The sequence below is a fragment of the Echiichthys vipera genome, assembly GCF_963691815.1.
Source record: "Echiichthys vipera genome assembly, chromosome: 18".
Taxonomy (NCBI): domain Eukaryota; kingdom Metazoa; phylum Chordata; class Actinopteri; order Perciformes; family Trachinidae; genus Echiichthys; species Echiichthys vipera.
Genome location: NC_139843.1, coordinates 20900637 through 20927393, shown reverse-complemented (window position 1 = coordinate 20927393; position 26757 = coordinate 20900637). Strand labels below are relative to the sequence as shown.

The following is a 26757-nucleotide window of genomic DNA, read 5'->3' as shown; positions in this document are numbered from 1 at the left end:
TCCAATTTGGCGTCACAGCTGGTGTGATCCCATTGCAAGATGGTCTCTAGAGGGTCCAGTCCTGTTCAAAGAGCCTGGCAGGGGATCTTACCAACATAACTATCTGGGTGGAAGTTCTGAATTGCACCACAGAAATAAGAGTTTGTGCAAAATAGCTCAAGTCTATTACCATTAACAGTACAAATGAGCAGCTTCAGTTATTTGTTATAAAACTTCAGAGACACTTGGAATGGATTAAAAAAACAAAATTATTGTAGGGATGTGTTTCAGCACAAAACAATTTGACTGTTACATTATTTTAATAAGATCATACTGAAAGACTTGAGAATTGATAAGTTTGGATTAAACTAGATTCTGTGAGATACTTTATTTGATACAAGAGTTTGGGTTCTTTTTAGCATTCAGTATTCACAAAACATTTAAAATATGTTCTTATGTACGTTTCTTTTTAGTTTTAGTATTGTTTACCAAGACCACATGGCTTGTCTTTAAATGTTGTGATTAAAATGAATCCAAGACTGATTTATATTCTGATCAACATGGGCCCATAACTTAGGACCTAAACCGTTGAAACCACCATTGTTTTATCTTTCTGGCTGTTGGGTAATGGTGTGGTAATCGACAGTTGTTTGTTATGACAAACTCATTTATTTCTGTATCAAAAAATCCCAAACATTTTTTTTTGTCTGTCTGATGCCTCCTCTGCTTATGTAAAACATGACAAACTCACACCTTTCTATCTCACGTCTTTTTTATTGTGTCTCACCACTGGAATTGATACAACCCAAATATGCCCATGTGGCATAATGGAAATATAGCATTTCCTATACACAATAAGGATATTGCATGAAGACCAGAACAGCAAGTGGATTACTTCACAGAGACGTCAGTTCCAAAAGTCGAACACAATACATGAAGAGCAAACATAGTTTGAAACCATATTTGTGTGTTACTTAAGCTGTTTCCTGCGTTTTGCATGTGACTTCTCAAAATATTTTTTTTAAGTTGTTTTGATGGTATAACTGATCTTTGAAACAATTATTCACATTGATCTCACAAAATAATTTGCACCATTCATTCTCAAAACAAGTAAATCCTTGTGTTGAACCTGTGCTCTACATTACTAACAGGCTTAAAAGGCTTAGGTTTTGCAGATAATGAATAACAGATTACACTCTACTTAATCTACATACTTCACTCCTTAAACAAGGCTTAATTCTAAATCTTGAAACTATTTGGCTCTCAAAGCAAAAGTGACTGTTGAAACCCCCCTGGCTTTGCTCTGCATGCGGTTTACTTCTGGCCTGCAAAGTGCTTGTTGAAGATGCCCTTGGCAGCCTCAAGAGCGGCGTCAGCCGGGACGGGTATATGAGGTGCGATGCCAGCTCCTTCCCAGGCCGGCCCAGCGGCAGTGTCGGAGTGGATGGTGGGGATGCTGAGGAAGATGCCGGTCTCATCAACACTGAAGGTCTTGGGTGGGTGGGAGGACCCGGCGGTGGTCTCTCCGATGATCATAGCCCGGCCGAGCTTCTTCATGATGTAAACAAACTCCTCTGCAGCGCCAGCAGTCGCTCCACTGGTCAGGATGATGAGGCTCTTCTTGGAGCCGTACCTTGTGCCTTAGGAAGAGGATGAGATGGAGGCAGATTAAGGTTAAAAATGTGTGGTAGATAAAGTAGACAAGTGATGGCTTGATCGTGAAAAGCCTCAACGTTGAATTGAAGGATGGAGGAGTCATGGATGTACATAATGGTATGATCAGTTTAGTGAACTACAGTATGTAGGCCTAAAGAAAAAGGTGAAAGGAGTCGCAGGTAGTAATTTTCTAGCAATCACACCTCCCTTCAAAAAGTTGCATGAAAACAGATTTGTTTTTGAAAAAACAAATAAAGCTTTCTTGCTTACCGAAGATGCATTGAATAGTTGGCAAACAAGACAACTTATTCAAACAAGGCATTACACCCAGACAGCTTTATAGCTTATTGAGCCAATTAGACGGTTTAAGTGTTGAACCTGCACCACCAACTCCTGATAAAATATCTGGCACTGAATTATCCATTGTGTTCACCATCTCACTAACTTTGATATAGGAAACTATCACTCGATTTATTTATTTATTTATTAATTACCAGTGAGTTCAGGCAGGGTCAGGAGCTCTGAGGTTGTCCCAGATGATCTGTCGTACAGCTTGTCCAGTACAATCTGCTTGTCAGCATCAAAGAAGTAAGAGCAGAAGCCTGCAATGGCTGTTGTTGGGCCACCGATGTTATTCCTGCAAAAACCGTTGCCGAACAGTCATAGGAAGGCAAGGTTCATGATGAAATTGAATACTGTGCACAATACACAATACTTTTTATGCTCAAATTAGTAAATCCTCCAGATCTGGTGGTGTTCCATATTTTAAAATTGTAAACATAAGATCAATTAATATATAAATCCTCAAAAAAACAATATTACACTTTTGCAAACTAACTCCTCTATATTTAGTCATGGGCTGCATTATAAGCTTTAGCGGATTATTTTGTTTTCCATAATGGACATGCATTTTGAATAGAAGCTTTGACTTGCTTTGTGAGATGGATTACCCACCTGAGGTCAACGATCATAGCGTCAGTGTTGACAACTTTGTTCCAGACATGCTCAACAATAATCTGGGCGATGGCCTTGACCTCCTCAAAGTCTCCGAACATGTCGAAGCGCAGGTAGCCGATGTTGTTCTCAAATATGTCAGTATGGAAGGAGACTTTGATCAGCTCAATGTACATCTCTGGAGAATAATCCTGTGGGAGAAGAACAAACAACTCAACATTTGTAATCCAAGCATGGCCAATACTTGCCACTCAAAACAAATAAGAAAAAATGCAAACATAAAATAAAATTATACATTTAAATTAATTAATTCCACTTTAAAAGCATAAAAACATTTCTGGCAATTCAGTTTGTTCATCTATCCCACATGAACACCTGGATGTAACCAATACAGCATTTTTTAGCTCTATAGTAGTTGAAAAATATTATTGAAAAACTTTTGTCACTCAATAATAACTGTATTTAAACCAACTATCAAAAAATTGCTTTACATGAACAGTGACAAGACAATAAAAATACTTTCACAGCAAAAAAACAAATTTCTTAAGGACAAGGTACTCACCATGGGTGGCAGGGCTGGGGTGTTACTGGTAGTCTGCAGGCTCTTGTCCCCAGAAAGGGTCTTCAGGTCAGCAGACAGCTTCACCTCAAGACTTTCCTTGGAGACAACCATGTCGTACTCGCCGTCTGCCAGGAGCCCTTTCAACTTTTCTGCAACATGAGCCCCGATATCTTCAAAGGCGTAGTTGTCAGCAATCAGGGTCGCCGATCCCTCAATGATGGCTGGAATTTGGGCACGGAGGTTGACAATCTTGATGGCGGTAGCGAGGGCATCCTCGGCGTTCACCTCCACATCAGGGGTCACGCCTGTAACCTCCCAGGTGGAGCCAGTGATGGGGTTGACAGACTTTGCAGTTGGCACGGTTACATAGAAGTCAGTGTTGCCTACTTTGATTTTATCGACTTTCACAGAGCCCCCGGCGGTCTTCTCCCCCACAATGGTGGCCCTCTTAAGGTTCTTGAGGCAGTAGGCAACATCCTCTGCAATGCCCCTGGTGTTTTTGCTGGTGAGAATAATGAGGGGTTTGGTTATGGCATATCTATTCCCCAGTAGTGCAGACATAGAAAGCAGCTTAGTGGTTGTGTTTGAGGGACGGTCATAAACGCTGTCAATGTGAATCTGAGGCTCGGCTTTGATGAAGTAAGACACAATGTAGGGGACTCCTGAGATGTCCCCACTGCCGGTGTAGCGTAAGTCAAAGATGAGAGCTGAGGTTGGCAGGATTTTATTCCAGACTAGTTCTAGGAGCAAAGGGCCAACCTTGTCAGCAACCTCCTCCCCAAGGATGTTATCAATCCTCAGGTAGCCAGTGTTGCCTTCCAGGATGTCAAGTTTGAGTGAGGTCTGGAGGACGGCAATGAGCTGCTCAGGGGGCAGAGGAGGCATCTTCGGGGGAACCACAGGGACGTAGTCTGGCTCATAGGAGATCATCAAGCGTGGGTCACTGACCGTGGTTTGGACTCCAGCACTGAGGACATTAGCCAAGGTTTCAGCGTCTGGGATGTTGAGAATCTCTGTGTTGCTGCCGGCTGCTTCAATTGCTTCCTTCATCCCCACAAGCTTCTCTGGTGAGCAGTAATTATCCATGACAATTTTTGCAATATCTATGATGACGCTGGGGGAAAACGAGGCATGGATAAAAAAAACATTTGCCAAAACTAGCAGAGGTGCAACCAGGAAGATAACCTTTGCCATTTTTTTTTTCAGTTTAGTCAGATCGAAAGTGGGTAGAAGGGAAGGGAAGGATGTTGAGCCGAACCTCCTACTCCGAAGAGGTTCTTTGACAAATGGCACTGTTTTGGCTGCAAGGTTTCTGTTAACACACACATAAGAGGATTTGCAACACATTAAACCTCTTATCGCATTATCCTGAGTGCTTCTGTAAGGCAATAACAACCTAGCCATGTAGGTGTAGTAACAAGGAGGTGTTGCCAAAGATAATTGTCTTAAATTCAGACAAGCTATTGCGGACACCTATTTAAAGCTACCTTTGTCAAATAAGGCAAACTTTGTACCTGACAAATATACAAAAAATGATTTGAGCTGGATGGAGTCACTTATATAGCCCCTTGGTTTCAGCATTTGTAAATGGAAGTCATTGATGTTTGATATTAAGCCATTCTAACAAGAAAGCACAAGAAAATGCTGAAATAAAGCATGTGAAAACTCATGATTGCCATATATTTTGACAAAAAACTCAAAGCAAAAAAAATCTTTATGGTGTCAAAGAGGAGTGTTCCTATTAATGTCTTGAAATTAAATTGAATGAAAAACAATTCCAGTTATTTCCACTGAATTATTTTATTGTCTCATAAATGGTACAAAGCTAATAGCAGTTGGTGGTGGCTGTCTCCCTTCTGCAGTGGCATTGAAGGGAAACGCAAGCTTCAGTTCAGGTTTGTTTGGTACTTACTCCCTCTGCTGGTAGTTTTGTAGTGATGGAACAGGAACACTGAATCATTACAGCATACTGAAAATCACAATGCAAACAAAATAAGCCAGCAATCAAGAAATTTAGCAAAGTAATGAGAAATTGTCAAACATAATCACATACCTCAACATACATTTACATAATGGTCAAATAATTTTGAGTGTAAAAAAAAGGGAACAACAAAACATGAAAACAAAAGAGAAAAATGTCACATGTGATATCAATGAAAAAACAGCTGGATTTAAATGTTAATAAATGTTTCACAGTGGAGACTAGCTGGACTGGAATTCTGGGAGATAATGTAAATATCACACAGGCCTCACTTGCCACACATAAAACTGGACTTTGACACTAAAGTGGTAGCTAAACACAAAACAAATTAATAGTTTTTAAAAATAAGTAAGAATATAATATTACTATTTTCGTTGTTCTCTCTTCAACTGCCTTGCTGCTATGAGTCTCTGTGCAACAGGAAGAGCATCATTTGCCTGGGCAATAACATGAGGCTCAACCCCTGAAATACTCCACACTTTGCCAGTGATTGCACTCAACACAACCTGGTTAGGGATGGAAGTGTAAAGGACGCTGTCACCGATTTGATAGGTTCCACTTGATAGAGACCCTCCAATCGTGGGTTCTCCAATTATTGTGGCCCTATTTAGGTCCTTCATAGAGCGGGTGAACACTTCGGCTGCTGACCCTGTCATGTGACTAGTGAGGATGTAGACGTCCTTGGAGGACCCATACCTTTGACCGCTGACTTGAGGTAATGTCATGACCTCTGTCATGGTGGTTGTGGTGCGGTCAAAGATAGTGTAAAGATGTCGCAATGGCTCAGCATCAAAGAAATAGGTGCACAAGAGGGGAATTGCTGTTGAATATCCACCAGTGTTGTACCTCATGTCAATTATGAGGGCATCTGTGCTTGCCATCTTGCTCCACACTAATTTTATCAGTTGAGGTCCAATGGCTTTTACCACCTCTACATCTGCCATCATGTCAAACCTTAGATAGCCAACATTACCTGGCAGAAGCTCAATTTTAAACAAAGCGTCAATTATGTATCCCACTTCTTCAGCAGTTGGGATCTTTGGGACGTCATAAAGCAAGTCTGGCTCAACATCGCAGTGGAAGACATAAAGGCGGTGATCCCCTGAAGTATCTTGGAGGTCTGCCGTCAACTGCGATGCCAAAGATTCAAAGTCAACCACCGACCAGTACAATCCCTCAGCCCATTTGCTCAACAGTACCTTGCTGACCTCTTGTGCAACTTCATGGATTGCGTAGTGCTTTTCTAACAGTCCCCCAGTTCCCTCTATGAGCAACTTCAGCCCTTGGTGAAAATCTGCAATCTCATGAACATGCTCCACAGCTTCCTCTGCTAGCACAATGGCATCAGGGACCACACCACCTCCTAGCCAGCATTCACCGGTGTGGTCTAAAAAGTTTATGAAAGGGACAGTGATGGCAATATTTGTCCCCTCTATTTTAAATGTCTTTGAGTGCATCAGGTTACCAGATGTAATTTCCCCAATGACAGTGCCACGATGTAGTGACTGCATCAGGTAAGCAAACTCTTCCCCAGCACTTGCTGTATAGTAACTGGTCAACACGTAAACCCCACGTTTGGAGCCATAGGCAGGGCCTGTAATTTGAGGCAGAGAGTCATATTCTGTTGTTGTGTTCTGAATTTGGTCATATATTGTGAAAAAAATAGATTTCTGAGAAGCATCGTGCAGATAGGAAAGTATAAGGGCAAGAGAGGTAGAGGATCCACCAGTGTTATAGCGTAGATCAATAATCAGGTTTTGAGTGTCTTTAAGGGGTTCCCATACCTTTTTAGCCATGATCTCTTCTAGTTTAGACCCTACAGACAATTTGATAAACTTGTCAAAGCGGAGATAGCCAGTATTGTGTGCGAGAATTTCCACTTTTATTGTTGTGTCTGCCAGTGCTTTTAATGATTCCAAATCATCTGGAATGTCATAAAGCGCAGGGTCCTCCTCTACTATGGCATCATTGTCTTGCATGTATTTGATGATCAGTCGTGGATCTTCAGATACAGTTTGGAGTTCCTGGTTTAGTCTTACTGCCACATCCTCCTCAGATACAACAGAGAATAAGTCTGTAGATTGCAGATGTTGAAGAAGAGCTGGAACTCTGTCAGGGAAAGCATAGAACCTCCGTATTATGTCAATGATACCCTGCACAACTTTTGGAACGGCAGTCCTTACAGCCAGCAGGGACTTGGCTTTTGTGACAGCTTCCTTGGCAATGATGTTGACTGTTGGTGAAACGCCATTCACTTCCCAACTATGGCCAGTGATTGGACTAATTGATCGTGCCACAGGAACTGTTATGTAGAACTCTGAATTAGGGATCCTAATCTTTTGGACTTTTACTGAACCACCAGCAGACCTTTCCCCAACAGTGATGGCCCTTTTTAGGTTTTTTAATGTATATGCCACTGCCTCTGCAGCCCCCACGGTACGTTTACTGGTCAAAATAATCACGTCTTTCTTCTTTCCATACCTGTCTCCCATTATTGACTGTATGGTCCACAAATCCCTAGTTGTATTTGAGGGCCTATCATACACAGTGTCAATATGAATGAGAGGCTCAGGGTCTGAGAAATAGGAGATTATAAAGGGAACTCCAGACAAATCTCCAGCTGTACTATACCTCAGGTCCAAGATCAGTGAGGATGTGTAAGCAACTTTGTCCCAGATGTTGTCCCTCAGCAGAGAGCCAAGCTTTGCTGCTGTGTCCTCCCCAATAATCCGATCTATCCGCAAATATCCAACATTGTTGTCCAGGATATCCAGCTTGACAGAGTTTCTCACCAGCCAGATCAGCTGCTCTATGGGAAGAGATGGCAGCGTCTGTGGCATCACCGGGCTGAAATTGGGCTCATAAGACACAATCAACCGTGGATCATTCAGTGCCCCTTGTACGCCGTTTGTGAGCACAGAGGCCAGGATCTTCCTGTCTGAAATCTGCAGGATTTCCCCGCTGTTGATGGCTTGTTGGATTGCCCCCTGCATCCCAACTAGGTTCTCAGGGAAGCAGTAGTTTTCCAAAAGAATCTTGGCCATTTCTAACACCAGGGCAGGCTGAAATGATGAGCTGACAGGATGAGTAAATAGGAAAAGCATGAACAACAGTGGTGGTGTGTGTTGAGCCATCGCTGCAATCACCACTGATGGAAAAAGAACTACTCAGTTTTCTATTTCACTGGGCTGTCGTGAGAGATGGTGTATTTTATAGGAGGGAACATTTTCACTGTCAGGTTTGTTTTTTTCCGGACAACATCACCATAAGAGGCTTTTGTCTCAGATAAATCGTAAATCGCATTATCTGTGGTGCTTCAGCCAGCAGACAATAACAGATAGAATACAAATTGGGAAATGGGAGCCTGTGCACTTTCTTACCTTCTCTCACACAAACACAAAGGCATATTTGGGTTCTTAATTTTATTTGAGTCTTATGCACTTACTTTGTCTTTGTCCAAGGGGCTTAATGTACTTGACACAATTCACTGTTACACTATAACATGAATTACAGTCTGTGTTGTTTTTTAGAAGCAACCATTTTATCTTATTACATTCAAACCACCGTAGCTTTTCTTTTAAATACAAAACTGGCTTTGGAGGACAGGTCAAACGTGTTCGGGCTAGACTGATTGATGCAAGAGCCTCACACTAAGTCTCACACTCTCTCTCACTCGCACTCCCTTGTCTATTATTATAAAAGCTTATGATGCTGTATTTTGCTGCTTTAAGGGTCATGTCTGGGTCAGTTTGTAGACACGTGGTAAAGCCTTCTTAAAACCCATGTAAGGATCAAAATTGGGTAAAACACACACACAAACACACACACACACACACACACACACACACACACACACACCCACGCACACACACACACACACACACACACACACACACACACACACACACACACACACACACACACAAACACTCTAAACATAGGGACAGGTTGACAAGGTTGATTGGAAAGTCTTTATCTGGATTTCTTTTTTTTCACTGTATTGTTTCCTTTGGTTAGTTTTTGTATTTTTTAATGAAAAAAATCTTTTAATCTGGTGGATACTGAAACAAAGAAAGTGTCCATTTGAATAATACATAATACAAGTTACAAGTTTCCATACTTTCATTTAATTCAACTATACTTGCTGAGTCTGAACATTGAACCTGACATCAATAAGGACCCTGTGAGTCACTAATCCAGACAGTTTTGCAGCTCAGAAGTATGCAGCAAGACATAATCTACTTCCAAATACTAGACTGTGCTCAGCTAATCTTAACGTCTTAACTTTTAATACCTCCTCACACCTTGCGTAATACAATCTCCTTTGCTAGTTCCCAGGACACCAATCAATACCTTTAACACTGTATTGTGTCGTACTTTGCCATCATGTGTCAAATATAACAACAGATTACAGCAAATGTTTGAATACTGAAATCCCTGAACTGCTAAATTGCTTATAATATATAATAAGTTCATTCATTCATCTTCAACCGCTTATCCCGGGGTCGGGGTCGCGGGGGTGCTGGAGCCGATCCCAGCTGACATTACATACCAGGAGTTGGACCTGGTGAGTTTGTACTTAGCAGATACAAATATACACATAAAACACAGAAGAGTATAATTTAGCAATAACAACTTAATAAGAAGAAGTCATTAAAATATTATAGATATAATATATAAAAAAAGAAATCTTAAGACTAATCTGAAACTGATGCGTAATACCATGCCAAAATTTGTTTTGTTTTTAAGGGTGGAGCATAACAAACTATGATAAACAAAAGATTGAGATGGAGAAGATATGCCATGGCGCTCACTCATTTGCTGTTTCATTTCATGATGCCAGTAAACTCAGTGGAGTGGGCAGATTCAAAGGTCTGGAACCATGGCAGGCAACACACAAGCTCTCTCAATGAGCTAGTTTACATTGTCAAAGCCCCCCTAGAGAAAACAGAAGTAAAAAGAGAGGGAATACTGGACTTACATGGATCTGATGCATAGGAATATGAATGCTAATGTTTCTCTGTGTCCGCTTGGTGTGTAAATAAGCCTTGTTTGCTAACACATTAGCCATATGAACTTAATTAGGAATGAGGAAAGAGTCAACTGAGCCAATTATTTTCTTGGACGTGAAAATGGGATTGCCTCCCTTGTCATCTGTTCTATTTTGAGACAAGAGCAATTTGGGCTTATCCATGAAGGACGTACAAGTGTCTACATGAACTTGCCTCCTCATTGGTCTTGTCACAGAGGTTTAAGCTCTGATAATGATGTGTCAATGACTTCAAATATTTACAAAACGGACACTGTGCATTAAGATTGACAGATCTGGATTGAGTGGAATTTTGTTTTTTCTACTTATATGTCCGTGTTTTACAAGTCTTTGCCTCTCGGTAGTTCAGCTGGGATTTGACCAGCCTTTGATACATACAACATTTACAATATTGAATGTTCCTGTCATTTGAGTGAATTTAAGCAGAACTGATAATTCATGATTTGCAATGTGTGTTGGATGGTGTGTTTAGCATACAATAAATGCAGACAATTTTCATACTGATCTATAGTTCACATCTGAACCAGTAGGACACATGAACTCCAATATAAAAGAGTGCCATCTGCCATATATTTGACTCTTTACTGACAGAGGCTTAAGGGGTGCAATGACGCACAGCTGTTTTCACTATCATCTAATGAGCAGATGGATGCAGCTACTATAGTGACTCAATAATCCTTACTGCTCTTACATTTATTGACTGGTGAAAACAACAAACAGGAGTTTATTTCATATGTAATACTAGTTGAAATTTAAGGATATTCCAGAGAATGATCTGATGATGAGGTATGAAATGCCTCGTGTACCTGGCTTTTGTTTGTTTCAGGAAGATTTCAATCAACTTACGGTACTCACCCTATCCAATCAGTGGCACCTGATCCACCTACAAAAGGCCGGTCCTCCACCTCTCTCCCCCTCTCTCAGCCAGCAATGCGCTCCACATCATTCTGATTTCTCTTTGTTTGCTTGATTCTTACTTAATACATTTTACATGTGGTATATCCAACTTTGTCTTTGCATAGTTCCTGCATCCTGGGCTTTTTATACCCCTTTGCCAATCATTTAGTACTTATAGATATTAGAAATAGTAGTTATTCTGCTCTGATACTAAATGCAATAAATAAAGAATGAGCTGAGTTGAGATGAATAACAAAAGCTATGTATTTTTTGTGAGAAAATGTTTATTCATTTCAGGGTAGGAAAGCCTCGGAAACAAAATGTAGACATCATGAGACATACAGTACAAGAAAAACTCTCCACTCAGAAAGGTAGCATGCATGTACACTCTGTACAAGTCTGTATGGCAGTGATTTTTCAGACTGCTACTAAATATATATTAATATAAACAAATTACAGTTACCATATACAGATTTACATTCAAACTAGCACAGGATTAACAGATGAACGGTTCTGATTAAATGTCATCCTATCAATGCCAACACGTCCATGTAATTGTTTTTCACACATCACATTACTAATGGATTTGCTTTAGCAGCTTTTTTAAAAATCTAAAAAACATAATTTTATAGTCGTAGTAATAATCACAGGTGTCTCTTCGACAACAAAATTCATGAACTTTAAAAAACAACAACATTTTTACTGATTTTATATACTGAATACTATGTAATACTATTTATTACTTGTTTTTATTAATTGTAACTTTTTATACTTTTTTCTGTTTTACATTATTTACTGCTTAAAATAAAATTGTTTTAGTTTTGTTTGTTTTTATATACATATAATCAGTATTAAATACACAATGTAAAGATGTCTCTCCTTTGGTTTTGTGTTTGGTGGTGTTAACATAATAATAATAAATGCTATATAGCATTATAGGAACATACAGTATATTTAATTAAAGCATTGCTTGACCTTTATTATATGCTTAGCACTGCTAGAAATTTGGTTCTAAGAATGGCAATGTCAGTCTGGTTGGTCAGTCAATCAATCGGTCCACCGCATTGGTCCAACTATCTCAAAAACTATTGAATGGATTGCCATCATTTCTTTACAGACCCCCATGATCCCCGGCAACGTACTCTCATCCCAACGCATCACATATGGCCGCTTCATCAGGCCGTTTTGGTGTCACTTGTCACTGCACTGGGTAGCCCTTTGTGTCCAACTATTATGCTCTACTACGGTCGCTGTTTTAAACACGAGAACGCAGGGTTAATGCTGTGAATTCACACAAAACTATGTGGTTATGGTTTAGGCAACAGAATCACTTGGTTATAAGATCATGGGTGGGGTTGAAATAGATGCATTTGTAACGTAACTATCCAGCTGTTAAGGCGTGACATAAGACCCTTTCAAATTAGGATTTCTGGGTCCAAGCAGGTCCGAGCCTCGTATTTCTACAATGCAGCAGTGCCGTGTTCCCCGTTGTTTGAGTCTTTAAAAAACAACGTAATTGTCATTTTACCTCTTTCTTATCGATGAAAAAAGGTATCTCACTGACGTTAGAGGTGATTATATTGTTCACATGTTCGGCCGGTGTGTCTGTTTTATTTCAACTGAGCGTTTGGATTTTGAAAGGGTCGTATTTTGAAAGGGTTACGTCAGACTGAACAGCTGAATAATGATGCACAGGACACGTTGGACATGAAAGGGACATGCTGCGGATGGGTTTACAAGTGAAAACTCAAGGGTGCCTCGTGCATTAGTATCAAACACCAACGGCCGTGACAAAAAGGTGGTATTTGACGCCCTGCAAATGAGAACGGGCTGTCCGCAGAGGATGGATCCTAATGACTTTGGTGATCCCCTGACTTTTCCTCTCGTGCTGCCATGGTACTTTACATTTTCTTCAATATATCTCGACAGCTGTTGGATGGTCCCTGACCTTTCTTATCTTATTATTAGACATGGGAGTACGTTCTCTCCACTGGATCAATGGAGGGTATGAACATCCGACTAACATGAATGAAATGTAGCATTTGAACCATCACCTGTGCTAACACCAAAGCAAACTAATTCTACCTGACTACCTGCAGCCGCACTCTGCCACCTTCATCTCTTCATAAAGGTATCTAATGGTGAGGCGCCCGTTCTCCCGATACATGACTGTGATGGGGTCCAGTTTGATGGGGACGCAGCATGCCATGTTGGCCTTCTTGGGGTTCCTGATGTTGATCAGCGTCTGGATGAGGGCATGTTTTGATGGGGTCGATTCGTCCGTCAGCGGGTGGTAACACAGTCCTCGACATTCGAAGGCATCGTATTCTGGAGGCGCCACGATCCAGCTGTCCCAACCGATGTCTCTGAAGTTGACTTTGAGAGATGTCCGCTGGCAGTATTCCCTCTCTGCCTTTCTTTTCTTTCTCCGTGGATTCTGAGCCTCCGGAATGTTGTTTGGAAGCTGATCTCCTCTTTTCCAGTCGGCACCCGTGTGTAAGATGGTTTCTTCTTCATGGAGGATCATCTCTCTTAATTCCTTCTTTGTTTCGCTCCTCCTGCTACCAAGGTCATCTGAGAAGACTATTAATGCTGCTGAAGTGTTATCTCCAACAGACATGCTCAAATTCAAACAGACTGCTCCTTCTTCTCCACCCTTAGAGGTCACACAGGCCTTTCTATCCACCACTACATCAAAAACAGTTGCTCCATGGCCCGACTTGATCCAGCCCTGAATAGCTGTGGTCACATCAAATGTCTCCCAAGTGCTCTCCAAGCCTGTCACCTCTTTGCCAACGAGCATATGAGAGGTGGATGTGAAACCGTTGTAATCCACTTCATAGACTTTGATGGTGGTCTTGAAATTGTGGGAAGTGACCCTTGACCTGGGATCTGGGAAGAAGAAGAGCTGTAGTTCAGCAGTAGTGATCTTTTCATGGTTGGGGATGGTGACATTGAACTGCAGCCTGTGCTTTGACTTTGTGCCATTTGTAACGGAGAGAGGGATATCTGTTGGAGGGAAACGAAAAGGTCAGAGAGTTCATTTGAGCAGCAGAGGTTTGTGGCATCTGATTAAAATCACTAATCATTTTTTTCTAAAAAAGAAAATGATATCAGTAGCCTATACGTATCCTTGGTGATTGTTTTTGTCATGCGTACTTTATCACACAACACAAATATTAGGCATTAATAAAGCAACATAATTTTTTACAGAATGATGTCAGTTTTCTGAGATTTCACACCATTAAATAAAGCCACGAGGAATATAAAACAACAACATGGAATCTCTGTAGTCCCAAATCAAGACGACAAACCAGATCCACTCCTTTCCTTCCTACCTTTAAAAATAAAAGCCTTGGACTGTGTAACAGTGACAGTTGGGCTGATGTGAAAGGCCGAGCACATCAACAGTAAGAATATTCCCTGGGAAGCATGTTGCATTTATATGTTGTTAATTCGTCACACCTCTGGTGGGTAGAAGCCTTTAGTGTCATGATCCAAATCACACAAAGCCTAACATAAAGAATGCTGAGGTCAAAGGACTACAGTGAGTAAGAGAGTAAGAGAAAGCTGATGCTAGCTAGACTACCTCCATTCTATAATGCAGGACAGAGACTACACTGAGTGTGCAGGAGCTGCCAATGACTCAGCAGGTGTTGACGTGAAATATAAATTAAATTGCACAATGGGTCCTCCCTAATGCTGAATGTTGTAAAGGAACAGATGTCTGAATTTGCTAATGGGTGACACCGTTGCTATAATGTGTTGCTTCATCATTCTTGGGCTACAGGGCTATGACGAGCTCCAGATGCACAATTGGTCCTCAGAATGTCCTCCCAGAAGCTTGAAGCTTATTTCCACAAACATGTCTTAAAATCATTTTATCTTTTAGTTTATACTGTGTGACAAATACAGTATCTAGCATCACTGTCCAAGTTTGTATTTGGCCATTACTGGTGAAAATACATGCATGTAAAGTCTTTGGAACCAATAATGAGGCCTGGACAACAAGGGTTCACAAGATAAATCTTAGGGTCTGTGAGATAATTAGAGACCTGAGAAGGCACAATTCTGCACAAAACATATTTAGACCACTTCTGATCCCATTGATCCGGTTTGCAAGGAGAAGGGGTCAAAAAGATTGGGAGCCACTGGCTCAGAGCTTTAATATAACATAATATTCACACAAAAACCCTATCTGAAAAATATAATTAATAAAAACTATTACCATAAAACCAGCTTTTTAAATTAGAAAACTCAACTATACATGTGGCTGGTAAGGAATTCCAAATATTCATATCGACTCTGACTATGGGGATAACTAAGCAGTTCTCTTTTTTAACAGATCGTGAGTCCCTGAGCTAGACAAAAGATAACTGCACATTGTACTTCGCTGATGTCAAGTTATATGTTCATGTACCTTGGACAGTGAAGCTTCGTATGACATCAGACTGAGGGTTTGCCGAGCTGTCCGAGGCGTACTTGTTGTAGAGCTCCAACATGAACTGAGGAGGGTAGATCTTGCTGTTCTCCTGAGGAACATCCGACAGGTTGAGTTTCCTCAGAAAGCCCTCCTTCATGGTTCCCAGGAGGTACTCCATCCTGGAGTTGGTGTCTTCCTCCTCTGACAGCTGAGAGTAAAGTCCTTCAGGATTCTCACTCTGGATGTCATTACTGAGAGGTTTACAGGTGCAGGAGCCAAAAGAAAACACCAGACACAAACACACCTGGAACAGGAACGATCTGGGGCTCTGCATTTTGAAATGAGATCCTTTCTAAGCCACTGGGCCGACACAAACTTTACCTTCTTCACGGCTGGAAAACAGACTTTGCGACGGCAAGGTTTGAAATTGGAGATCCCCAACGCAAGGAACACTGTCCTGATGTCCGCTCCCATGCTCCCAGAGTAAACAGGGGGACTTGTGTCAACCAAAATAGTAGCTTGGCCAAGCTTATCACTGCCATTGATGCCTTCTTTTAAGCTTTGTTATCATTATAGGGCTGGCTGCTAATGAAGATATTGTAAACACTGGACAGCGATAATGAGGGAGGCACTGGAAACTGTGAGGTTACTGACAAGCAGACATTTCCATAAAACGTTTTTTTCCCAGCTTGAGGGTGACAGTGTTAGGGCCAGTGGAAACAAAACACTTGAAAGCACATTGCATTCTTCACTGCCGTCATTGCTAAATATTTCAAGCTGTTTAACTTGTATCCTACTATTAGACATTGCAGGTAACGCACGTGTCCCACCTACCGAAATATGATCAAAACTGAGGACTTTGATCCCTGAAAGGTACTAAGATACTACATTTGACAGACACAGATGGTTATGCAAATGTGCAAATGAAATAATCTCAGCAATTACAAATGCAACACAAATAGCACTGTGAATTAAAAATGATACATCTTAATTCAACACATTAATACAACCGTACAATAGCAAGCTGACCTCATAGCAATCTACTGCTATCAATATTAGCATTGTAGCGTTTAGTGCTATTCCATAGAGGTAAATACTGAGCTGACCACTGCGTTAGACCCCTGATTTTCCACTCAAATGTGAATCTGCTGCTCTATCTACCTGATATAATCTCATCACACAACTAAATTGAGCCTGTGGGAGCTTAAAATAGAGGAAATGTTTGGAAATATGATTAGTAAGTTTTGCTGACTCTTCATGCATGAACTGTTTATTGATGGATAACCAGACTATGAAGCTAATGTTTCTCCCTTGATTTTCTCCATTGATACGCATAGTACAAGGAACTCAGGTACCAGTAAAATCAGCATGGTGAGCAACGGAAATAATAGAGAGCTGCATGAATGAGTCCTAAACCTGGAAATGAGTTAGCATTTTTGCACTTCCAAAGGCCAAAGGGTTTTTAAAAATGTATTTTTGGTTAAATGCCTAAAATAAGGCCTATGGGTAATGCAAGCTTAGGGATTTAAACATTCTTAGTGGTTATGATGTAGTTGTGACATTCATGTAGTTTGTTTAGCCTATACGTTAGCTCTTTTCTTCTGATTATTACATTTACGCGTCAAAAAGTAACATAAAAAAAGTAACAAAAGTATCATAAACGTTTGTTTGCCGCAGAACTTATTTTCTGTTATGATCCAAAATCCAATAGAAGAATCTGAATTTGCAACCACTTGATGTCTGAAAGCATCTTAAATGCGAACACGCTCACAACGCTGACACGCTAAGTGTAGGGTTTAAGTTCATGAAAGCTATCTCTTTGAGTGTTCTGTTCATCCACGGTAGCAATCACTAACTACCATGTTCTTCTGTTTATTCCAAGCACCTCCTTTGCGCTTCATCATTTTTCAAATTAAAGATCAACCAGACGTTAGGACAGCACATGGAAAAACACTTGGAAAAATGTTTATGACCTGACTTGGTTTATAATAGGAATCTCTACAATCTGATAGGCAGCAGAGCAGATATTATTTCACACCACTGGTAAATGGTAAAAAGAAAAGATGTTGGTGGTCTTCACCACTGCATCCTAGATGGCTGATGGGATCTACCCCTTGTTCTTGCCGGGGGGTTTGAGCCTGAACCGCAAGCCAGTGTGTCTGGGGACGTTGGCCTGAGTCTGGCCTATCTTGGAATTTCTGTCTTTCACTCATGCAGTCACTCAGTACTGGGTTTCATAAAAATGCTTTCATTTGGCTTTTAAGAGTTCCTCTTATGAAGTCAATCTGCAGGCATGCAGGAGGAAAACAAACTGAAAAAAATGGAAAACTGAACTAAGAAAGATCGGTTGTGGAACTGGTCATTTTATTTTAGGCCAAATTATTGGATTGAAAAATATGCCGTAAAAACCTAATTATATTAGAGCTGAGCCAATAGACTGCGGCCTTTGACGACTGATATTAATACACTCAATGTATTACCCGACTAGATCTCTGTGCTCTGAGAATGCAGGGCTACTTGTCGTTCCTAGAGTCTCCAAAAGTAGAATAGGAGGCAGAGCCTTCCGCTACCAAGCTCCTCTCCTGTGGAACAAACTCCCAAGTGTTATTTGGAATACAGACACTGTCCCCTTATTTAAAAGTAAACTTAAAACTTTCCCTTTTGATTACGCTTACAGCTAGGGCTTACGAGCCCTTAGCAATGTTGTTATTTTTAAGCTGATTTTGTTCTGCTTAATTATGCTGCTATAGGCCTAGTCTGCTGGGGGATAATACTTTTCCAGATACTCTGAGCTTCTCTCCTCTCTGTTTGTATCATTCATGTCTCATCAATGCATGTTACTAATTCAACTTCTTACCCAGAGTTTTTTGTGCTTTGTCGTCTCGCAGTTCTCTGCAGGTGCTGATAGTGGTGGTGCCTGCTGCCGTGGTCCTGCATGACACTTCCTGCTAATATTATAATTTATAACCTTAGCTGTGCTTGTTTCTACTATTCTGCTGTATTAACTGACATAACATATAAGTCATATTCACATTACTATAGATATCATTATAATTACTGGAAGTGTGTCTGTCTCTGTCTTTCTCTGTCTGTCCTGTGAGTCTTTTCTCTCTTTCTCTCTCCTTTCCTTCCTCACCAACTGGTGCATACAGATGGCCGTCCTCCACAGAGCTGGGTCTGTCTGACGTTCCTGTCTGTTATAGTGAAGGTTTTCGTTGCCACCGTACTCTACGGGGGAATTGTTGGGTCTATGTTTATCATAAATAAGTCATAGAGTGTGGTCTTTACCTAGTTTGTAAAGTGTCCTGAGATAACTTTTGTTATGATTTGGCACTATAAATAAAATTGAATTGAATTGAATTGAGTGGAACATTCAGCACAAGTTTTTCTGTTTTCAGGTCAAGAAATTCTGAAGTATAGAAGCATTTCCTCCAGAATTTCTTTCTTATCAGGGTGCAAAAAGCATTGAAACAACATTTAGACCATGAACTTTTAAAACTCACAATCTAAAATTGTATATTTTATGTCTAGCAGCTCTTTAAAGCAATATTTATGTATTTATTTTCTTGCTTCTTAGGGGAAGAGGAACAAACTTAACACAAAAATGACATATAGTATCACCTTGTAAAGTTGATGTGTCAAACTGGTAGCAAATAAATTATTATTTACACATCCATCAGACACAGATAAACTCTGTTTCTATCAATCTGACAAACACAAATTGAGTGTTCCTTCATCATTTCCTGAGAAAAAGAATTAGCTCCTAAGTGGACCTCTACGTTCACCAGCAAGTTGCTAACTCTGTTTGGTGTTTTTTTTTGTTACAAGGGATGTAGTGTAGAGTGTGTTTATCAAGTTCTTTTTTTAGCTTTAAACAGCTCTCTGCTATGGCCAGAAACAACACTGAGTGAACCAAAAGTCATGGGCTGAAATATCAAAACTAAGTGCTGAAAGACACTTAACAGAGCAATAATAGGTGACTCATTTCACTTTTAGCATAGTCATGTAACCCACTGTTGACATAAAACTACTGATAAGTGCAGCTTTAAGGTGGACCCGAACTGGACATTACATCAAATTACATTACTGGCTTCCTGTAAAAGCTTAACAAAAATAAACATATGATATCACATTACACTACAGGACTTCATATTTGTAGCTTTGCTCAGAGACAAACGGTAGGACAAGATAAGATATTCCTTTATTAGTCCCGAAAAGGGGAAATGTCTTATTTAGAATCACTGTCACACTACTTTGACTTAACACCTGCTACTTTCAAGGTTGGGATGATACATCAATAAACCAAGAGCCTAACCATTTAACCCTCTACTGAATTCATTATGGTTATTCATCCTCTGCAATTTCCCAGCTCCTGCAATTTCCCAGCTTGGGATCAATAAAGTATTTCTATTCTATTCTATTCTAAAAATACATATTTTATCCAATTTTGGGGAAGATCGGGGCTATCTGATAATGAATCAGTGATCAAAATTGTCACTCTTGTCTCTTATAATTGCAGGATCACACTTTTCTTCTTTTGTCCTTTTCCTTACTTCTACACGCACAATCTGCTGTTTCAAATGTATTGTAATACTGTATGATGTACTGTAGATTATAATATAAATTATAGTATTCCAGGTGTAAGAAATTGGGAGTACACTAGTACTTTTCTGCCTCTCATACTTGATCCCCGGAGGAATTCTTTCTCGCTGCCACTTCCCTTAAACTCACTGTCCTCATTATCAGAGAAGACAATCAACCAAGTCCAGTTGCTTTTGACTTAAATTTCGATGACCTGGACAAATGAGAACATTCACAGGCTCATCAGAGTAGATGCATGGTTCCAACTGTTGGATTAGGCCCATAGTGTCCCTGTGTGCATTGCATATGAATTTAAGTATAAATGTTATCAAACGATATGTCATATCAAAACATTGACCATGACCTACTTTTTCCATCACATTACAACTCTTCCATTGAGCACAATATTGTGCTATAGTACTATATCGTGGTCTAACTGCACAGAGCCCCCTTTATATATATATATATATATATATATATATATATATATATATATATATATATATATATATCTCAAAATTCTATACAATGTTTCTTTAGAGGTTCATGCATGTGTACAAACAGTGAAATGTATCTTAGCCTCCACTCAGACCATGTGGCCGTCTCACTTCTTGGCACACCCACACCTCACTGGATTGTTTACACATGTGCATGTGTAGGAATTAAAAAATGTTTTTTTCATGGGAGAGCTGAGGTACTAGAAGGTATTCCTGTACAGGGTTAAATAAAATATACACAATGTTATGTAATGTTATCTATCTAATGTAGTATACACAAAGTTTATGCTTTATATACTTTTTCTAAAACCTAAGAAAGTCGGCGATTGTCTTTGACTATATGTACAATTCAGTTTATTTCCTCACCACCCATACATTATGTCAGCACACATCACATAGCTATTCAAATACACTTTTAGCCATACAGTTATAAGGCCAGCTACATTAATCCCTTTTTAAGTATTGAAATCTAATATTATTACAAACTGTACATGTCATCTTTAATAAACAGTTTTTATGTATTAAAAGGAAATACTGAATCGCCACAGGACGTACCATAACTTTCTCCTTTTTTAAATATTTCTCTCTTCAACTTCCCCTACATGCACAGCAGGTGGCAGCAACACACCGTTTTCCTCTCTGCTATAACACGTAGCAGAAACAATGCTTGTAGTACATTAAATCTCAGTAGGTGTCAAATACATTCATTATATACAAGATATAAACATATTGAAAGATAGAATAAAGAAGATATTGCCTCTCATGCATGAATACTTTCTTACTAATATATGGGAGGTGTTCAAAGACATATCACTTAAGAATAAGTACCATTTAGTTTCCATTAGTAACTACAGTATTTACATGACAAGGGTTAATAGATTTGGTTAGGATATAAATGTGGAGCCTCCCTGTCCCTCAGACCCCCCTGAGTCTGTGAGTCAGTGTGCACTTCATCAGTGTGTCCAAAACTCAGTTGAATCCTAAAAACAGGGGCAATCAGCAGAGGATACTGATGTCAGAAGGTTTCAGAAACGGAAACCCAGACGTTGAGCTTAGTCAAGTTGGAAACATTTCCAAAACCAGTCCACAGAAAATCAAGTCTTATCTTGTCTAATATTAAAACAGGCGAGATCACTTTATAAAAGTGATGCTGAAAAGGAGATAAAGATCCCCCTACGGGAGTTTTGGACTTGACTTCAACATACGTTACATATGCAGGTTTGTATAAGTGCACTTCTATAAACTGCTTTTGGATGAGGGGAGCAATAGAAATGAAGGTGGCCTGGGTGGAGAGAAACACATCTAAGGAAATTGTTAGATAAGCAGGAAAAAGTCGAGTCAATGTCCGATCATAACAGAAAACTAGTCCGAGATTCACAAAAGAGTTCTCAAACTGAGACTCAAGAGAGCCCTGCAAGTCCTCTCACTTTATCCCCATCACCGCCGTCCTCTTTGACGTAGAAATGCCCTCCTGATAAGCTGAGTCTACATCTATCTTCATTGATCGCGCCTGGCGGCTCCGGCCCTACCGACAGGCACAGGTATCAACAGACATGCCGGGGTAAACCTTTAGCACCATATTCCTCTTTGTATCTAGGAAAAGGACACTGAGGGGACTCATCTTCTCTGGAACACAGCAGGGCTCGGGGACACCAGGGACAATTCCCACCGCTCTGACGATGCTCTGGATGGTGGCGTGATTGGAAGGACGCACCACCTAAGTAAACCGGGAATGAGAGGGATTAATGCTAAAAGAACTAACTGTTGGAACTGCAACTGGTGCCTGTAAAGAACTTTATATGTACGTGTTTATATGTGTTTCTTTCTAAAATCCAAATGAAAACCAGAAATAAAAGTTCAAATAATCTCTGGCTTACTTTAGGGATGGGGAACCCACAGGCCCCGGCACAGTAGTAGGCATCAAATGACTTTGGCGCCAAAACCCACTCGCTCCAGCCGATGTCAGCGAAGTCCACCCTGAGGTAGCGCCTGGAGCAAACCCTGGGCTCGCTCCACTGTCTCCTCCTGGCCTTTTTCATCGTCCTCTCATCGAACCTCAGCACCTGGGGCTTTCCCAGGCCCTCGCTGCTCTCCTGACCTTGCTTCCTTTCAGGTTTCACTGCTGCTTTGGCTTTCGCAGGGAAATACGTGTTCTGCCACAGTTCATGATTCTTCAAGGTGTTGTACTGGACCTCTGGAATGTTGTTGGTTTGGAGCTGGAGATGAAGCTCCCTCCGAATCCTTGAGGCTGACGCTGAGGAGGATGTGTCAGGGAAGGGCCCGTACCTCTGGAGCGATGTGGCCACACTATTCGGCTCATCTATAGCCCGATCATCGGCGTATATCAAGATATACGGGAGGTTGTCTGGAGAGAGGCGCTCTTGGCTGTGAGAGCTCCTATGCTGTCCCCGAGCCGCGCCAAACCCCATATCGAACTCCACTGTGACCACGTTCTCTTTAACATCCCCGGCGTGTTTCAGCACCGCAGTTACATCCCTCGTTTGCCAAGGGCCTTTCTTGTAAGGTGCCAGAGTTATGTTCCCCAGCAGAAAAGCTGATCCGTGGAAGAGGAGCTGTGGAGATGGGGGATAGGGATGTTGGAGGCCGCCGGACGGATGGCGAGGCCTTTGGAAACGCCACAATCGTTGGTTGTGGCGGGGCCGCTTGTAGAGGAAATTAAAAGAGGCGCGGAGAACGAGCTCTGATTCTTGGATGGAGGACAGGTTGAACTGGAACACGTCTTTGCCGTGCAAGACTCCTGGAGAATTTGAAAAGAAATAATGAGAAAAGGAAGTTCTTCAAGTTAAACACCTTGTTTTCATCCTGTCCTTCACTCCTTTTCTAATTTATTGGCTTTTAAAAAGCTTCAAAAGCAGCGATGTGCTTGCTGGTTCAACCATGCAGATGTTTTGTCAAACAAAGCCCTAAAGGAAGCTCTTTCTCTGAAATGGACAATAAAGACGAACAAAGCGATCGAGTTCCTGCCTTGAACCTTTCCCCCTCTCCTCTTTTTTCCCCTCCTCTATCTCATTCTCGCACCTTTGACTGACATGAATAACAACATCCAATACGTCTTCTGCAAAATGTTGCTCAACACATCTGACCGACATAAGCAGCGGCATGGAAAATATTAAGCGCAGCACGCTTAAGTGCCAGCCTCACGCATGACAAAAAGCCTCATCCTAGATGGCTATACTCTTGAAGCTTAACCTCGTCTCCCACACTTCCACCACAGCCTGAAAGACAAACATTGGATCGGTCCAGTAGGTCTGTCGCAGGCATATGGAAATGCTTATAGCAGAAGAGCTCCTCTGAGGCTTTTTCGCTGTGCAGCCGGTGTCTGGGTGTGATAATAAGCTCTTGTCTAACACCTAGGCTGTTGCAGCTACCGGGGAACTAACAGTGCTCGAGAATGAAATTCCCCAAGATCACTAAATCACAACACCGAGGGAGCAAAGAGGTGAAGATGTTTAGCCCAAAGGGAAGGAAGAGCTGCTGTGTGATTACCAAAACACCTGAATTTAGGATGTTTAGGATGCAGCACTGATGAAATAATTAAGATAAGATGCTTTTTAAAGGTATTATTTTTGTTCACAACATTGGACTTTTTTTTGTTTAATATGAACTTTCTGCCTTTCCCTGTATTTTCAGTCTGTAAAAGGTTAATCTGTAATGAAATGTGCAACAAAGATGCAATACAAAAGGCAGGAAACAAAAAATGACATTAGGCATGATTTAAATTACATAAATATTGAGGTTTGATTTCATTTTGTAAATAGGAATAGGCTATTATGCTGATTCACATTTAACCATTGTCTATTGCTTCTGTAAATAAACAGGTTATATATACAGGTATATTCCAAATGCTGAGTCCAACTGGGTTGATTATTACACAAAAGCATGCCTAAAATGCAAAAAATAACAAACAAAAAAAATAGAAATAATAAATCTCATTTGGATTTTTTTTTAACAATTTGCCAAATGGATCTCCATTGTTATATTTGTAAGTTATACCAGTAAATACTGAATCTAGCTGAGAATTTTTTTAATCAAGCAGAGAGTTACGATTTAAATCTACCTATAAAAATTATAAAGTATCAGCAGTTAGTCTTATTTCATCAGGACCAGTTCTCTCCTGTAAAGTAACATTTTGAGCGCTGTGGTCACTCACTCGGGACAGCTTTAAAACTTCTCACGGTGTTTGCGTTCCTCTGGCTCTGCGGCTCTTTACTGTACTTCTCGTACACTTTGAACATGTTGATGGAGGCCATGTCCCGGTTTGCGCTCTCGTGCGCAAAGACGCGCTGCTCCACAGTCGGAGAGACATCAGCACCTTGACGCGCGGCTTCACCGAGATCCTCGGATGGGATTTTACCCCAGCTCGACTCCAGAATCAGTAATAAATGCAGAGTGTGAAGAAGCCGACTGGCCATGGTTGATGTAGTTGGTAATGATCCCATTAAAAAGTAATGCGTAAAATCTTAATTTAGTAAAATTAAGTCTCTCGCTGCTTGATGCCCACCCAGACTTGTAGCCGGTATCCAGGTAATCCGTGTCAGACCCTCACTACACGGTTCACGGTGTACAGCTGTTTCTACAATGGGAGGAGACCGGGGGAGGACGAACGCATGAAGCTCTGCTGCTAGATGACACATGGTGACGCCTCAGAGCGCACAGCCAACGAGAGACATGCAGCATTTTAGGTGAACAAAGGTGAGCAAAGTTAAAAACAGTGTATATTCCCACGAGAATATTAAACCTATGGCCTACTATAAATATGCAACATATCCACCCAGGTAGTGTGGCTATTTAAGGTCAGACACAAAGATCCGTAAGATGTTCTAAAGCTGCACAGTTTATGATTAACATTTAAGACTTATAAGCACTCATTGGTTTGTAATAGCCTTATAATAATAATAATAACAATAATAATAATAATAATAATAATAATAATAATAATAACGATAATAATACAATTAATAATAATAACACTTTTTCTCACTTAGGTCTCTATGGTCCTCTGATAATTCTGCCCCAGTGGTGTGATGTAAATACAAAAGAGTTGGCTGGAGTTTCATCCGTGGCATTCATAGCATTGAGCAATGACTTTTACCAGAAATGGTATCCTGGTTGAGGCCTGGTCACAACAGATCGTAGCACAGCCAAAGTCATCCATGCCTCCTAGTGAAAGTGGCAATGTTAGACAGTGTTGAGTAATGCTACTTTTAAAAGTTGGCCAACTTGTTACATTACAATATTACTGCCATTAAAAAGTAACTAGTTACATTCCAGCATTGTCCACTGAGAAAAGTAACTTGTTAGAGTACCTCTGTGTTACCAAAAATGAAAACCCCTATGTGATTGCTTGAGCATGTTGGTTATAGTGTCATTGCCTCGCCAGTTTACAAATCAACTTCTGTAAATCTGCAGGATAATAACATGGATGACAGACACAATAACCCCGTTTACAGACTTTGATTAAAGAGATACTTAGCTGATTTAAATCCAGCTCTAATGTGACAGTGTGGGCATAGTTCAGTTTAGGTTTTTTTTTCAAACGTGAGAAAAAAAGAAAGAATAAAAAAGAACATTTTTTAAAAGATTTTTTTTATTACATAGGACAGAAAGGAAATGGAGTGAGTGAGAGAGAGAGAGAGAGAGGGGGGGGGGGGCATGCAGCAAAGGGCCACAGGTCGGAGTCGAACCCCTAGGACCTTCAGCCTCTTTACATTGGACGACTGTTCTTACCACTGTCACACCGACCGTCCCCATTTTTTTTTTATGTGAATAAACTAATCAAACAAAGTAAAGAACCAACAAAATATTTGACAAATTCAACATGTCCTACAAGGAGTAGTAAGAAGACACACTGACTGCCACCGAGTGGAAGTGAGATGAAATGTCTGGCTCCCTCCCTTGGTGTAGGCTAAATAGAACCCTTAACCCCTAGAGGAGATTAAACCTACTGGAGACTCCATGCCTAATTGTTAATAGTTTAGTTGGATCCCCATTAGTTGTCATCTTTAATTCATTTTGTGATCATCGATTTACGAAGTCACGGGTCACAAAGTTCACCCAAGCACACACTGCTACTTCCTGCAAAACTACGCCCATCTGGGTGAAGATTTTAGGGAGTCCCAGTTGGCTGGTGGGTAAGCTAAGGGCTAAAATGCTTGC

General features: G+C 40.7%; 3 protein-coding genes across 3 annotated transcripts; all 3 read right to left on the bottom strand.

Annotated features, from left to right (window-relative positions):
• Positions 1-1293: 1293 nt before the first annotated feature.
• irbpl (interphotoreceptor retinoid-binding protein like) lies at positions 1294-8266 on the bottom strand (the record flags this gene model as incomplete). Its single annotated transcript, XM_083932604.1, has 6 exons — positions 1294-1619; positions 2130-2272; positions 2590-2780; positions 3152-4463; positions 5115-5120; positions 5499-8266. The coding sequence occupies 6 exons, from the start codon at positions 8264-8266 to the stop codon at positions 1294-1296; spliced, it is 4746 nt and encodes a 1581-aa protein (XP_083788730.1).
• Positions 8267-13168: 4902 nt separating this feature from the next.
• On the bottom strand, positions 13169-15836 carry gdf2 (growth differentiation factor 2; the record flags this gene model as incomplete). The annotated part of the gene is made up of 2 exons (XM_083932696.1): positions 13169-14088; positions 15500-15836. The coding sequence occupies 2 exons, from the start codon at positions 15834-15836 to the stop codon at positions 13169-13171; spliced, it is 1257 nt and encodes a 418-aa protein (XP_083788822.1).
• Positions 15837-21008: 5172 nt separating this feature from the next.
• gdf10b (growth differentiation factor 10b) lies at positions 21009-25133 on the bottom strand. The gene is made up of 3 exons (XM_083932880.1): positions 24752-25133; positions 22458-23338; positions 21009-22297 (listed from the first exon to the last, which is right to left on the bottom strand). Exons 1-3 carry the CDS (start codon positions 25038-25040, stop codon positions 22106-22108), a joined length of 1362 nt encoding a protein of 453 aa, XP_083789006.1. The 5' UTR covers positions 25041-25133; the 3' UTR covers positions 21009-22105.
• Positions 25134-26757: the final 1624 nt, after the last annotated feature.